General features: G+C 47.6%; 1 protein-coding gene and 1 long non-coding RNA gene across 2 annotated transcripts in view; one reads left to right on the top strand and one right to left on the bottom strand.

Moving 5' to 3' along the window:
• The window catches only part of LOC309330184, a 182011-nt gene that overhangs the window by 143573 nt on the left and 22261 nt on the right, over window positions 1-16177 (bottom strand). The window lies entirely within an intron of this gene.
• The window catches only part of LOC309329848 (immunoglobulin superfamily DCC subclass member 3-like), a 33679-nt gene continuing 20303 nt past the window's right edge, over window positions 2802-16177 (top strand). The window contains exons 1-4 of the mRNA XM_081840963.1: window positions 2802-3134; window positions 11589-11921; window positions 13750-13894; window positions 15398-15528. Of these exons, the coding sequence (XP_081697089.1) occupies window positions 3083-3134; window positions 11589-11921; window positions 13750-13894; window positions 15398-15528 (661 nt within the window). The 5' untranslated portion in view covers window positions 2802-3082. The remainder of the gene's footprint in view (window positions 3135-11588; window positions 11922-13749; window positions 13895-15397; window positions 15529-16177) is intronic.

The raw sequence follows: 16177 nt of genomic DNA, 5'->3' as shown, positions 1-16177 counted from the left end.
GTAGATTGTGGTGAATTTCCTTAAAAAGTAGCTCAAAAACTTCTTCCTTTGTTTTTGAGATTTTGCAAACAAACAAAAAACAACAACTTTGGGTGAGCAAAACTGAACAACTTTTGTGTTTCTGGATTTCCACTTCTTTTTATTTTTTGGCTAAGGGCATTAGACAATGTCAAAAGTTTTTAAAGGTTCCTGCACAATTTTGTTCAAGGTCTCTCCCTCCTTGGAAGGAGGGCAGGGAACTCTGCTGCAACAGAAAAATAAATATCTACCTTGTTTCCACTGGATTTCCACTTTTTGAAATATGGCAACCCTCCTGAACGCCCATGCTGGGTTTGGCGGCGACATCTCAAGCAACAGCTGAACCAATGCCAAAAAAAGGGACGCCAAGGTGATGTTTTGGTTCCCCTGCCTTATTCCAAACTGGCAGCTGTTGTTCGCAATTGCCCTATCTTGGGGCAATCCCCCTTGCCAAGTTTTGTGACAACATCCTGAGAGATGTCAGAAAACCCAAAGAGAACAGGCCGATGGACAAACAAACCGCTCTGCCGAATAAATGCATCGTCGATGGGTCTGCTTTGAGCGGATGCCTCTGTGGAAACAACCCATTGGGTGAGGGTCTATGGCATCGGCCCACTAAAAAAATACAACCACGACCCATTGCAGTTTGGGGGTGCAGGCCGAGAGAAACTAGGGGGTTCCTCTCGGAGGCCTTTCTCTCTCTTTCTCTGCCATTGTCATCCCCCAGACACCCCTCCCTCCTCTTTCCCTCTCACCTCTGCCATAAAAAGGGGCCTGTGGCTCAGTGCCCCATTGTGAGGGGATAATAGGGCCAGCAGCTTGTGAAAGTGATACCATGAATGGGGCTGGGAGGGCGGGCAGAGAAGGGGGTAGGCCCCGTAGCCCCGGTAACCACAGGAGCTCTAAGTGCGGCTAATAGGATAAGAGGGGCTGGGAGCGAGAGAGGAAAGGGGGGGTGAGATGGAAAGGGGGAGCAGTTGGGCGCAGAGAGGAACCACTTCCAACGGTTGTCGCCAGAACCCCCTCCTCCCCAAAGATTGGGGTGTGTGAGGGTGCTTTAGGCCTCAGAAACACCCCTCCCCATTGACTCTGTCTCACATCCCTTATCGTACTGGAGATATGCATGAAATGTGTGCTCAGGCATGCATATGGAACATACTAGAAAATTCAGTGGAGGGGTTTTTTTGGGGAGGGGGTGCCTGCTGGATGTTTGGGGTCTCCCTCTCAGGTCCTGTGATGGGAAGGATATATTCTATAATCTGAGAAAGTCGAGCTTCTGCCCACAGCTCTGTGGGATGGGATGGGGAAGGAAGGACCCGAATGTCGGGGTTCCGTGCGGTGAAATGGCTTGGGGCAGCCTGTGGGGTGATGCAAGAGTGGGTGGCTGGGTGGGCAGCGAAGGAGAATCCCACCCCCTCCATCAGCCCCAGATATTGGGCCTTCAGTACCTGGGACAGCACCCAGGAGATATGCAGATTTTAGGCATGCATTTTTGTCACTTGGTGACTGCAGCCATCAAGGGATGAGTTGCCAATAGGCCATTGCAGATATCACACAGTGTCAATAAACACCCACCTCCCTTCCCATCCACTCAAGATCTTTCAGGCACATCTGAGTGCAGAGAAAGCGATGAGTCTCTGAATGTCGCTCGTTTTTCTTTATTTAAAGCAGGGGTGCTAGACCTCATGGAAATGGTGGGAAAATGGAGGTGAGTGTTCCATGTTGTTTTTTCAAAGGCTGAGTGGAAGAAAGATTAGATTTGGCCCACAGGCTGCTGATAACGCACCCCGGAGTCTATGCAAAAATCTGTCTCGTGGTTTGGTTCTATTTTCACTTTCATTACAACAACAATAATACGGGGGCAAGCGGTCAAATAAGATAAAATTACAAATTCTCCCAAACAACTTCTAGGTTCTTCTACAGTCAAGATCATCTCCTTTACGAATTACACATTCTGACCATTTCCGTTGTCAACATAGGTCTGACTTCTGTTGAGTGTGGTTAAGCGTCACTCAAAAGGTACTTTAAAAAACACACAAAACCAAACGTATATCCCACAGAACATGATCTGATTTAATGCTATGCTTTTTGGGGCAGAACTTTGTCTTAATTGCCGAAGATTCTAGACCTCGTGGAATCTGGCAGAGAACAACTTGGAAACTGGCCCAGCATTTGTGGGGTGAGGACTGGTGATAAACATATACAAAAGAGAAGCTCTTGTGGTCTTTCCATGAAGGGGGCGAGCTCATCTGTTTTGGTCACTTCTGATGTCCTTATTTTGCGCCCTGAAAAATTTAAAGGAGTGGGGACATTTGCTCATGAAATCCTAGCCACGAACAGGATTTACCATTCTCAGCAGCTTGCAAATCAAGCACAGTTTCCCCCCTCCCCAATATTATGACCCAGCAAAAGGGCTATAGAACGAGGCATTGGACACACATCAATGTTTCCCAAGAGGGATGAGGTGTTGGGGGGTGGGAGGAGAGGGGGGTGGGGAGGGAGCAGCCCCTGCCTCTCATCTTTATGCTGAGCTGTAATTGGGCAGTCCTACCTCCAGCTGCCTTTCACACCCAAGCCTGCAAGCACCCCCCCTTGCACCCCAGTCCAATTGTATCAGTGTCTGTGGCCGTCAGAGAGGCCAAACAATGGGAATAATAATAAGGCAGCTCGCCCCTTGTCCGGCAGAAGCACTGAGCGAGGCCACTGGCCAGCAAAGTTAGAAGCCAGCGGAATTGAGGGGTCAGGAAAATTGGGGTGGGTGGGTGGGAGGGTGGAACTAGAAAGCGGGCCATGATCACAGACTAGTGCAAAACATACAGATATATATATATACAAGTTTAGGCCAAAGACTAATAATTTTTTGTGGGTTTTTTTGGGGGGGTGCTTTGCTGAATTGGAAGAGATCGCCCCAAACTCATACATGGAATTACCTCCTGACCACCCTTTTTCTTAAAAAGTTCCTGCAGAAACTTTCCTCCTTTTTTTGGCGTATTTTGTTCAGAAATACAAGTGGATTTCCCCCTATTTTCATGGTTTTACCCACCGGCGTGCTAAATTTTGGGGGATGTCACCGTGGAGCGGTTGGTTGGTCTTGGGACTGTTTCTGCAAGATTGGGGTAAGTGGGTTTTCAGACATATATATCTTCATTAATTCACTTTGAATCCACCTTACTACGTAGCTCTGTATATGTATGGATAACAATATCTTAGATGGACTTCTGTTGTTTCTCCTCCGTGGTGTGAAATCGAACCATTTTGGGGCGGGTGCAGCGATTCTGGATTTGGGAGAAATCAGTGAGGATGGAGATGGGGTATGTGTTAGAGATTCTGTTGTGTGTTGTGTCCCCCCCCCCCGAGCATTCATTGCAAAAACTTCAGCAAATTATTCCCCTGTCTTCCCAAATAGCAGTGCAATCTCAAGTCACTTTGGGTCTAAATTTAATTTGCGTTTGTCATATTGTCAAATCTTGGATACTTAGGTCTGGGTGAAATCTCAAAGTCCATAGGTTTCCCCCTGGTTATAAGACCACTCTAGTGAGTTGGGGGAGCTCTATTCATTTGCAAACTGGGGAGCAGGACACTGGGAGATTGTGGAAACTGAGTCTACTATGGCTGAGTTCACAGATTGGTTTGCCAAACCAAGAGTTGATGGTCTGACAGTTGTGTGCATGGAGGGATGAGAGGAGAATAGATGATTTTGTGTTTTTCTGGTTTGATATTTCTTCTCGGACAGGACAGCTTTATCAGATTCTGAACGTTCAAATGGAGTGGGGGAAGACCGAGGTTTATAAGCATCAATAGAGTGGCAACCCCAGTACAGGAAACAGTTCATTTATCCCCTGCTATGTAAATCAAGCTATGGATGTACCAGAAATTTAGAAGGAGGGTCTATGGATGGGACGGAGTTATGCCAGTTGCAAGAGTTTCTTTCTTTTCAAGTCCTAGACAGGGTTGTTTCGCTGTCTCCCAGATGTCTGCTCAAGACAGGACAATTGGAGCTTGAAGCTGTTGGGTTTTTGAAGGTGGCAATAAAGCCGATTGGATTGTTTGGGGGTTGAACAAGGATTCTCTCCCGAAAGCTAGGTCTCGGGGTTTTATTTTCTGGTTGTGTAGCCCATTCACAAATTTGTTTCAGTGCTTTGGAAACTGGGATAGGGTTGATCTGAGCGTTCTCATCTTGCTTTTGTGGTTTAAAGTCTGGTCGTGTCTCAACTCAATCCCGGGCACACAGGAACCTCACCCTGTATGAAATTTGTGACCCTACAATGGATCGTCTCTGGGTACAGGGAGGAGAAGGGTGCTTAACACAGGTTAATAGAGCTGGCTGGGGAAACAGAGGTCTTCTAGGTTTATTTCTCTGCCTGAGCAGGACTTCGGTGCTCCTACACAGAGATGTTTGTTGGCGGCACATTTTATAGGGCTATTGGTGCAGGCTGTAACTCACGAGAGTTAATGGATCCTAACTCTGTAGTGTGTTTTATTGGGGCATGCTATGGTGCTATTGTGTTTTTTTTTCTTCTTCACAGAAACACTGGAGAAAACGGAAGCATCCCTTCATATTTTGACCCCCTGTTTCACCCTAAACACACATTTGCTTGTTTGTTTAACCACCACCGCTCTTTTTTAAAAAAAGTTGAAGCAGATTTCAAGAGGCAAGGGGAAATTTGCCACAGCTATGGCTGAAATCTCATGTGCACTTTCTTAAGATCAAGCCCTGCAGAGCACAGTTGGACTTACCATATATCTGAGCAAGCACCCATATCATTGCACTATACAGCTACCTTCCTGAAAACCGTTATCATTTGGCCTCCCACCAATTTGGAAAAATGCTCTGTGTCTAGAAAAGGAGTTTCCAGACTGAGGTCTGTAGACCATCAGCAGTCCACAAATTCCATTTGAATGGTCCATGGTGTGTCTGTAAAAAAATACAATTCAAAATCATCCAGCACTACGTTGCAATTGCTGCAACAATCGTTAAGTTTATCTGCCAGGACACTCAACCAATTTTAAGGGGTCTGTGGAGGGGGCAAAAGTTTGGGAACTGTTAGTCTAGGACATGAAGAAGAAAATTATATTTCTGGTCAGAAGTGGGTGTAGTTTTGTTTTGTTTTTAAGTACTTTCAAAGGCCTTAAAAATAGATGTCAGTTTTGGGATTTTGAAATGCAAATAAGTTAATTGCAAATTCAAATGTATCCCTATTGTGTTTTATGACTTCCTTGATATTGTATGTGGGCTGGAACTGGTCTGTCACAAATAATAAAATTCGTAAGTTAATGCAGTTTGTTACTGGTCCTTAAAAAGATATTAATGAATATTTGATACCAACCCATCTTGTCTCATGTATATATGTGCCAAAACCTGCTCCCTATTTTCTTCTTTTATCCAAAGTTCCTTAGTGCCCATCAAACCCCCGAAACTGAGCTTTATTTGCAGCTGAAATAATAAGGCACTTATCTGAAATGCTGCACTGCTGAACTTTTAATTTGACACATATTTGGAGTCAGCTACCTTCCACCACCCACCTAACTCTTAAAACTAACCCACTTTAAGCAAGTGATCTGTTTGGCTGGGCAGCATGATGCTTGAAAGAGGCCATCGTGGAAGTTTGCAAATTCCAAAAGGGTTGCCCCTCACGAGCCCAACAGGGGGAAAACAAGCAGCCTTGCAGAATCTACAAAACAGATTTCTCTTGTTAGAAGTTTCTGCACACCATTTGGGAAGGTTGTAGCCTTGTGAGAGAGCATCTGCTTTGCATGCAGAAGGTCTCAATTTCAATCAGTGAGCATCTCCTGGTAGCGTCGGGAGAGAGCTGCTGCTAAGCAAAGTGGATAACTACTGAGCTAGATGGACCAGCGATGTAACTCAGTATATTAGGCATTCGCTCTTAGAGCAAAGTTTTTCCAAAGTCATTGTAGCTTGGATATGATCTCAATAAAACTAGAGTTCAGTGATCTTACACATGACGTGTTTTATTAGCTGGTAATAATAATAATAATAATAATAATAATAATAATAATAATAATAATAATATGCAATGGTTTATAGCTAAGACAGATGGTGGAAGAGGCAACATTTGGGACTGGTGCATTTTCATGGCATCAGTTGTGGTGAAAGGGGGGGAATGCCCTATCACTAAATCAGTGATGTGGGTACCGGGTTGATTTCAGGACCCTGAGATGCTCCATCAGAGACAACCAAACTCAAATGGGAGCAGGGAGCAGGGAGCAAATTCCCACTCCCCCAGGGGTGTTGCCCAATATATATTTATTAATGTTAATGTTGATTGCACCAGAATTAGACACACACAAAAACATTGCTTCCACTTCAGTTTGCACCCTTAAAAAAGCCACAACACAAAAACAGGGACGGGTTGGCCTTTGAAACATCCCCCTGTATTTTGGCAGATGAAGTTAAAGCATGATTTAGAATGAAGGTGATAGTGGAGAGATAATCATGTATAGCACGGTAGTATAGTGGTGATGAGAAATTCAGCTCCGGTTCAAGCCATATTTTCCAACCCCTGTTTGTTGTGGGATGTGTGGGGCCCTCACAGGATACATAGGGGCCCCTAAGAGACATGGCAAATTGCTCCCCACCAGCCCATCCCACAATTGCCAATATCTTATGGCAGAAGCCTCTGAGAGAGAGAGAGAGAGAGAGAGAGAGAGAGAGAACAAGGCAAACTCGTACAGTATTTAAGTTGCCAAATTTCCATGGAAAGAGAGAAACAGAGAGAGAGAGAGAAAGAAAGAGAATTTCCTCAGCTGTTTGGATATACAGTGGTACCACAGGTTAAGTACTTAATTCCTTCTGGAGGTCCGTACTTAACCTGAAACTGTTCTTAACGTGAAGCACCACTTTAGCTAATGGGGCCTCCTGCTGCTGCCGCACTGCCGGAGCACGATTTCTGTTCTCATCCTGAAGCAAAGTTCTTAACCTGAAGCACTATTTCTGGGTTAGCGGAGTCTGTAACCTGAAGCGTATGTAACCCGAGGTACCACTGTACGGTATTATGGGGAATTAGAAGCAGGGGCAGAAGAACATTGACTCCTGGACTCTTCTTTCATGAGCTCCTAGTACAAAACTGTGTTTCCCAGCCTGACCCTTATTCTAAGGGAACCCCCTTTCTTCCAAGCAGAACTGGGGAATCCTGCAAACTCTAGTTTGCTGAGGGTGCTGGGAACTGTAGCTCTTTGAGGGGCAAGCTACAGTTCCCAGGATTCTTTGGAGGAAGTCTTGTGCTTGAAATAAACAGTGTGTAGGCTGCCCAAGGAAACCTTAGACTTCCCAGGGAACTAGTGGGACGTGCAGAATTGAGTGCAACAGCCTACCATATTTAGTTGGGTCAGGGTGCTGTGAACTGGGCACGCTACAGTTCCCAGGATCCTTAGGGCGTCTGCCTGCACTTCAAATGTGCTTTGAATGCGTGGGGGGGGCGGGCAGTGTACGCAGCCCCCCAACTCTGGCCAGCTCACGCCAAGCCTTGCACCCTCTCCTCGTCACAGGCCCGTCGACTCCATTTCACGAACGGTTGTGCCCCGACGTCAAGTCCAAAGGCAATTTGCCTGAGGGGACTTAGAAAGGAGGTGAAACCTGGGGGTCGTAACCCCCTTCTATGGCCCAGCCTGAGGGACAGTGGGTGGGTGACCGGGTGGGGGGTGGCCAGCCCTAGGCCCGTGACCGATGGCGGGGCGGAGGCGAGGGTCCGACATGGAGACCCACGTCCATGAGTGATGGGGCAAGTCATGGGAACCTCACCCCGAGCCCGTCACGTGGGCCGGCAGATGGGGTGCGAGGAAGGCGGGGGGCTGCCGAGCAGGGGACGGGACAATAGGGCCTGCCTCGGCCCCTTCTGACCCAGCCCATTGTCCGCCATGCCGGGCCCCCCGCAAAGCCTCTCTCAACAGCCGGGCTATGGGGCCTCCCCGGCCAGCCATGCAGTTGCTAAGGCGGCCTTGAATGGTGGCATCCATCAAGATGTCAAGGGGGGGGGGGAACAATCCCATCTCCCCACCTCCCTCGCCCCCCTTTTCTCCACAGAGCCCATTGTCATCGCCCGGAGTTTAACTTTGTGCCGGCCGGCCGGCTGAACAAGCGGCCCTCTCTCTGAGGGGATTAAAGTCTCTTTACTTATTTCCCCCCACTTCGCACAGCAGTTTCCATCTGTTTGGTTTGGGAGCTTATGGGGTTCGGGGGGGGGGAAGAGAGGGAGGTTGTCTGGGGCGGCCACGTGGGCAGCACCCGTGTGTGGACTCCCCAGGGATCCTGCGGAGAAGAAGGCCCTCTCCCCTGGGCTGAGCCTGAGGAGGGAACCTGAAGAGAAAGTTTGGCGACTTGACTTTGCTTTTCAGGAATTTTAGGCACCGCTGCTGAGCTCAGGCCCCAGAAGTGAAGTGAGATGCTGTGAGCCGCTCTGAGATCTTATGATGAGGAAGGGTGGCATAGAAATTCAATAAATTAAAATGAAATTCTGGTCCTCATGGATAAACGGCTGGCTTAAATTGGAAGCTGCCTTATTCTGAGTCAAAGCTTTAGCCCATCTTGCTCAACATTATCTACAGTCTACAGTCAGTCTACACTGACTGGCAGCAGCTGTCCTGGGTTTCAGGCAGGGAAAACTTCCAGCCTTAACAGGAGAGGCCGAGGAGTGAACCAGGAACTCCTCTCAGAAGGACTTTATTTATTTATTTTGTCGCGGGTAGGCAGAGCATGCAGATGGTCCCGGGTTCAAATCCTGGCATCTCCAGGTAGCAACCCTGCTTGAAAACCTGGAGAGCAGCTGCCAGTCAGTGCACTGAGCTAGCTGGGCCAATGGGCTAACTTTGTGATGAAGTAGCTTCCTTTTGTTCCGGTCAAACCATCCCTTTCTTTACAAACGTGAGGACCGTGATCTGAATGTATTTTATAGAATCGCGGAATCGCAGAGTTGGAAGGGACCACCGCGGTCATCTAGTTCAACCCTCCGCAATGCAGGAACCCCTTGCCCAACATGGGGCTCGGACCCACAACCCTACGATTAAGAGTCTCATGCTCTACCTACTGAGGGAAAGGATCATAGCTCAGGGCTAACCCACACGCTTTCCATGTAGAAAATCCCAGGCATCGCCAGCTAGGGCTGGAGAAAGACTGGAAAGCCTCTGCCAGTCCGTGTAGGCAACACTGGGCTCAGGAGGCCAATGCACTTGTAGAAAACCAATACCAGTGTTCCTTAGTGGTAGAGCACAAGATTTGAAGCTCCTGGGTTCAATCCTGGACCTCTCCAGTTAGAAAAAGATTTTGAGCTGGGGATTTTGGAACGATCTTTCCGTGCCTGGGACCCTGGCAGAGTCATGGCTAGGCAGGTGAGTTAGAACGGGCCTAGGCAGACCCAGGTTGTGTGTGACACCTATAAGTCAGCTTTGTTACGCTCCAGGTATGATGGCGTCCCCATCGCCAACTCACACATGTTTAGAGGGCGCAACGCCTACTGCCAGCCCGTCCCACTGTGTCTGAGGACCCTCCTGCTCATTCGGCTGAGTGGGGCCCCCAAAACTCTGCCTTAAAACCCATTGCGTCTCCACCTCCATCGTTCTCCCCGGACACTGAGGTCCAGCTCTGAGGGCCTTCTGGCGGTTCCCTCATTGCAAGAAGTGAGGTTACAGGGAGCCAGGCAGAGGGCCTTCTCAGTAGTGGCCCTCCCTTCAGATGTGAAGGAAATAAGCAGCTATCCTCTCTTTAAAAGACATCTGAAGGCAGCCCTGTTTAGGGAAGTTTTTAATATTTAATGCTGTATTGTTTTTAACACTTGATTGGAAGCTGCCCAGAGTGGCTGGGGAAGCTCAGCTAGATGGGTGGGGTATAAAGAATAAATTATTATTATTATTATTGCCTTACAAGCACCACACTGGCCCCAGCTGTGCATGACTTGGAACCCTTGCCCACACGCCCTCAACCCCTCCAAGTCCGGGACGCAAGCCGACGTGTGGCAGAGCATGTTGGGAGCGCATCATTTTGGCGTGGTGCCAACCCACCCCTCACCCCAAATCCAACTTCCTTCCTTCCTTTTTTGTCCCTTTTTTTGGCAGACACCCCGACTGTCAGAGGGTGTGGCCAGAGTCAGAGTTGGCCCTCTTTGGTCTGCAGCCAAAAAACACGGCTTGTGAATGAAATGCCTTTCGGATGTGTTGGGCGGGTGGGCAGGGGGGGGGAGAGAAGAGGGGGGCGACGACCCCCAATGGGGTGTGGTATGGGCCAGGAAGTGAGGGTGAAAGGAAGCGAGATTAGCCCCTTTGAAGCTATAGAAATCGCCCCACTCGGAAGCCAAGAGGCTTTTAATTGCCCTTGTTCTTCCCCAAGTCCCCAGAGCTAATTTTAGACTCCCGTTCAAGGCTCTTTGGCAGTCAGAGGCAATTTGGGGACATAAGGGGAGGGGGATGAGGGTTTTTTTTGTGGGGGGAGGGAGAGCAGTGAAGACGGGGTCTTGGCACGAGAATTGCAGGATGAGAAGGAGCAATGTCACCTCTTTGCTTGTTGTTGTTGCATCCTTGCATTGACTCTGGATTATTATTATTATTATTATTATTATTATTATTATTATTTAATAATAATAATAATCATTGTTGGTTATTAATAAAAAAAAATGCTATTTATTTTACTGCATTTATGTCTCACTTTTTCCTCCCTCCAGCTTCCTCTGTTCTTTTTAAAAATCATCTCTTAGTTCAGAACAATGAGGACTGGAATCTTACTATTTTATTTAAGGGAAGGGGTAGAGCATCTGTTTTGCGTGCAAAAGGTCCCAGGTTGTATCCCTGCCATCTCTAAGTAGGGCTGGGAATTGTCCCCTCTCCTGAAAACATGGAGAGCTGCTGTCAGTCAGTGTAGACAATATTGAGCTAGATACACCCAAGAGTCTGAAAACAAGAGGTGTTTTTGTTCTTGCTTGAGTACAGAGAAGTTCTGTTTTTCTCTCAAGGGCAAGAGCTGTAACTCAGTAGCAGAGTGCCTTTTTTTTTTTTAAAAAAAAAAAGCTTATCGTTGATTTTAATTATTTTTCAAAATGTTTCAAATAGCTGTTTTTACTGATAATTTTATTCTTCATTTTGCAAAGCACTTTGAGGTTTCTTTGGGCTGTTGTTTTTATACAATCAAGTACAGTAGTATATAAATTTTGTGGAGACGATCAGTTAAATTCTTCTGGGGAGCACCTCTTTTCTGACGGAATGCCTGGTTTTGACAATTGTCTTATCCGTGCAATGTATTTTGTTGTCAGTAATGGCTTTGGCAAACGAATAAATAATACTTGTATTTGTTTTCTTCTCTTCTTTTGTAAATTTCTCTCAGATTTTGCTTAGGGTTTTCTGTTTTCCGATCAAACGGTATACAAGTTTTATTTATTTCATAAAACGTGTACGCCGCCTGGTTTTAAACGAAGCAAAACGAAACCCAACAACCCTCAAAGCAAATTGTATGAAATAAATAAATAAGTAAAATACCACGTTGCTTTTAAAACAAAAACCAACAGACAGACAACCACCATGGATGGTGGAGGCTGGCTTACCAGGCCTGTAAATCTCATTCTTTCTCACAGGCCTTGCCTACCCTTCAGAGCTGGCGTTCCTCTTGGAGCCCAGCGACGTGATCGCCATCCGAGATCGCCCGCTCCTCTTGCACTGCCAAGTGGAAGGTGAAGCGCCCATCGCCATCACCTGGTACCGGAACGGGGCGGCTCTCTCCAACGACAGCCATGCCGCCATCTTGTCCAATGGCTCCCTGCGGCTGGAAAGTGTGCACCGGCGGCCCCGGGGAGGCGGAGCGGCGGACGCCAACGTCACGAATGACTCCAGCGCCGGAGAGTACAGCTGCACTGCCCAGAACCGCTATGGCTTGCTGGTCAGCCGCAAGGCCCGAGTGCAAATTGCGAGTGAGTTTAGGCTGGCCAAGATGGCCGCCGTTTGGCGCTATCTTCTGTGGGTTCAAAAAGGGTGCAGCGGGTGGGCTGGGAGCAGCGCTGGTGGTGCGGGAAGCTATCCAGCAACGGGAAAGGAAGCCAAGAGGGCTCCAAACTGAGAAGATCCATCATGGAGAAGATCCATTTGGGGGTGCCAAATTTGTGCCAAGCCGAGAGGGTCCAAAATGGAGAAGTTCCAAAATTGGGAAGATCCGTTCCAAAACGGGAGGGTGCCAAATTTTGGCCTTGCGCAGGGTACCATATTACGAAAAAATTAACCAAGTCCACCCCGGTGGGAGTGGTTTCTTGTTTTGTTTCCATGTTTTTTATTAACTCTGTAATTTATACATCGGGGTGGAGGTGCTCAGGCCTGAGGGAGCTCTCCAGACCTTTCTGCCTGGCTCTCAGAAATCTCCTCAGGCAGAAGAACCTGGGTTCAATGTTCAGCATCTCCAGGTAAGGCTGGGAGAGGCCTCCTGGAGAGTCACTGCCAGTCAGTGTAGGCCAGGCTTCCTCAACCTCGGCCCTCCAGATGTTTTGAGACTACAATTCCCATCAGCCCTGACCACTGGTCCTGCTAGCTAGGGATCATGGGAGTTGTAGGCCAAAAACATCTGGAGGGCCGAGGCTGAGGAAGCCTGGTGTAGGTAATACTGAACTAGATGGACCAATGGCCTGACTCCATATGAGGCAGCTCCCTCTGTTCCAGCTGTCTTGCTGACCATTATTACTTTTCTCCCACCAATCCAAGTTTGGATTGTAACGTCCTTGGGTCTGGGATCTCTTCCTCCATCTCTTACACCACACGAACTGTAATGTCCTTGGGGCAGGGGCTTCCGCTCCCAAAAGTGCCATGCATGCTGACGGTTCTACGTACAGCTGTACCTTGGTTCTCAAACAATCCATTCCGGAAGTCCATTCTGTGGGATGCAAAACTTATAGCAGTCAAGTACAACATTCCTACAGTGGACATGTTAGGAGATGTTTTGTACCACTCAGGAGAAGACTTCCTATTTGCTCCTGAGTTGGAACAGACTTCCACTGCATGTGACTTGAAGAGGGTATGCTGTGTTGCACTAGCATGGAGGAGCACATGGCCTCCATGTTCTGATCGGTGTGTGCTCTTCATTTTGTATGTCGCTGTGTGTTTGGAGAAGTGACTGCTTAGTCGCAGTCACTTGTTGGGACTAACTCCTTTATGGAATAGTTCTAGTTGTTACGTAACCTAATCCTGCCTTCAGGGATATGTTTGTGAACCTGAATGAATCTGTGAGTAAACTACTTTTATATTAACATTAATCAGATTCTTGTGTTTATTCTTTTTAAGAGGGATTAGAAGGGATTTTACCATGAAGGGATCTTTAATAGTAAGACTCAGATGAGTCAGGCACAAGCTGATTGCTGCATAATTTAAAAAGTGGGATGTTTGGAACTCTGCTGGAATACGGAACTTGCTAGCGCAAGTTAGGAAGGATATCATTCAATAATATATCCTCTCCTGCCTCCCTAATCATCCCCACACATTTGACTTCCGAAAACGTTCAATAGCCAAGGCCTGGCTTCCGATTGGTTGTGGGAGCTTCCTGCGCTCAGTCGGAAGCTGTGGGAAGCTGTGTAGGATGTTTGGCTTCCGAAAAACGTTCGCAGACCAGAACACTCACGCCTGGGTTTGCCGCGTTTGGGAGCCAAAACATACAAGTCCCAAGGTATGACTGTAGATGATGCCAGCAACATTGCTGGGGGGAGCTCCGCATGTGTCTTGGGGGTGGCGGTGGTGATTGCACCCTGTTTCTCCCCGCAGCTCTGTCCAAATTCCACATGCACCCGGAATCCATGGCCGTAGAAGAGGGAGGCGTCGCCCGGTTCCAGTGCTTCATCCAGGGCGTCCCCGAAGCCACAATAACCTGGGAGCGCAACCGCACAGCCCTGCTGACGGATGACTACCGGTGAGCTCTTGAAAGGGCCTGGGGTGCTGGTGGTACAGTTGGAGGGGACTTGTGCGCTTGTGTGTTACGGATTTGGTTTGTGGTGAGTGAGTGTAAGGTGAGGGAAGGAAGGAAGCGTCCCAGGAATCAGCAATAACCAACAAGGCAGGACTTTGGAAGGGAGCAACATCCCAGCTAAAGAGGACGGGCAACTCAAGTTGATAGAATATGCACAACTTGCAGGTTTAACATACGGCATAAGAGAGGAAGAAGAACATACCGTATTTTTCCGTGTATAAGACTAGGTTTTTCTCCTTAAAAATAATGTCAAAAATTAGGGGGTGTCTTATACACAGATACATCTCCCCTCATTTTCTTAAATCTGAGTCCCCCAAAATAGGGGGCATCTTATATATGGGGGCGTCTTATAGATGGAAAAATACAGTTTAAAGCAGATTAGAAAACGTTTATTGACTACATGGGAAATAGCTGCATACAGCTGAAAACACTGACAGCGTTAAGATAAATTCAACAGAGTAAATAATTCTTGATGGGTGTAAGGGTGGAAAATTGATTTGAATGGTTATAACAAAATATGCAGATGGATGTAAGATATGTAAAACGGAAAGAGAAGAAGGGAAGTTGTTGTATAGTTTAAAGTTTGTAAAATGTTGGTTTGAAATTGTAAAACAGAAAATTTAATGAAAGTGTGTGTATGTGTGTGTATATATATATATATATATATATTTGCTTTCGTAGATTTTCACGGGTACAGGAATGCAGGTTTTGGTGTCCTCGGGTGTCTTCCCGTGTAAAAGTTGGGGTGTCTAGGCGACGTTTCGACGAGGTCTCACTCGTCATCTTCAGGCTGGTGCTTTCGGCTTCTTGTTACTGGAACAGAGCAGGATCTCAGTGTTTGAGTTCCTATAAATACTGTAGAGGGGGTGTGGTGTATAGCCTCCAATGTTCTGGGCAGAGAGGAAGTTCCCAGGCTAGTGTGCCTTTTCTTGGGGGCAAAGTCCTGGGCTTCACCTCCTGCCAACCTAGCAGTTCGAAAACATGTCAAAGTGCAAGTAGATAAATAGGTACCACTCTGGCGGGAAGGTAAATGACGTTTCCGTGCGCTGCTCTGGTTCTCCAGAAGTGGCTTAGTGATGCTGGCCACATGACCCGGAAGCTGTACGCCGGCTCCCTCAGCCAATAAAGCGAGATGAGCGCTGCAACCCCAGAGTTGGCCACGACTGGACCTAATGGTCAGGGGTCCCTTTACCTTTACCTTTACCTGGGCCTCACTCAGCTGCCGGTCACTTAGCAGAGTTGGTGGATTTGTCCTGCTTCCCTTCTCCCTTCCATTTTCCCCCTATCCATGTTATCCATTTCACTGGGCATCATAAGCCATCTCCAAGTCCCAAAGGCTGCAGCCTTCCTTCAAAGGGGACCCACTCCGCCGCTGGCCCAGGGGAGGCGGGAGACCCACTTCCAACCTCTTCTCTGTTTCATTCTCTCTCTTCCTAATTCTGCCAGGTACACGCTGCTCCCCACCGGGATCCTTCAGATCACGGGCGTGCGGCGTTCCGACGTGGGCACCTACCGCTGTGTGGCCAGCAACATCGCCAACACCCGTTACAGCCAGGAAGCCATGCTGAGCATTAGCGGTGAGAATCAGCCGAGGGCCATTCAGCCCTCTGCAATGCAATGCAGGACCCACAGCTGAATCACATCTGGGATGAGGCAGGGAAGCCAGCTGATTTTCCTTGGGGGGTATTTGGAAAACTGGCCACTGGTCTAGTGAGCTAGAGAGGGAGGGCATGGAGTTGGCAAGGTGGGGCAGGGGTTTCTCTGAGGTGCTTTTGAAAGTAAAGGTTGTATCTGACGAAGTTGAGATTCCTTTGCATTGCAGGACTAGATGACCATAGGAGTCCCTTTGAACTCTAAAATGATATGATTCTATGTTCTACATAGAACTGCTATGTAGAACCCTATATCGGGCATGTGTGTTAACTTGGGTGGGCCTACTCTGAGCAGGGCTAAGAAGGGGTACAAATAACACAGAAAGATGCCTTGCATTAGGAAAAACGGCAAAGAAAAAAATATATGTGTCCATCAGGAGAAATGCATGCTAAAATACTGAGAATATTTTTTTTGTGAGGGCTTAGAAAAGAAGTTTGCAAGCTGATGTGGAAATGTGGAGAACTGGACTGAACTCTGGGGAAATGAGAAGCCAAAATGGACAGACAGCATTAATTAAATAAAGGTCCAAGTTGCCAGTCTAATGGGTGAATCAAGGAAAAATGAGGAACCGAG

Source organism: Podarcis erhardii, assembly GCF_964252035.2.
Source record: "Podarcis erhardii genome assembly, chromosome: 15".
Classification (NCBI taxonomy): domain Eukaryota; kingdom Metazoa; phylum Chordata; class Lepidosauria; order Squamata; family Lacertidae; genus Podarcis; species Podarcis erhardii.
This window is presented reverse-complemented; position numbering and strand designations above follow the sequence as displayed.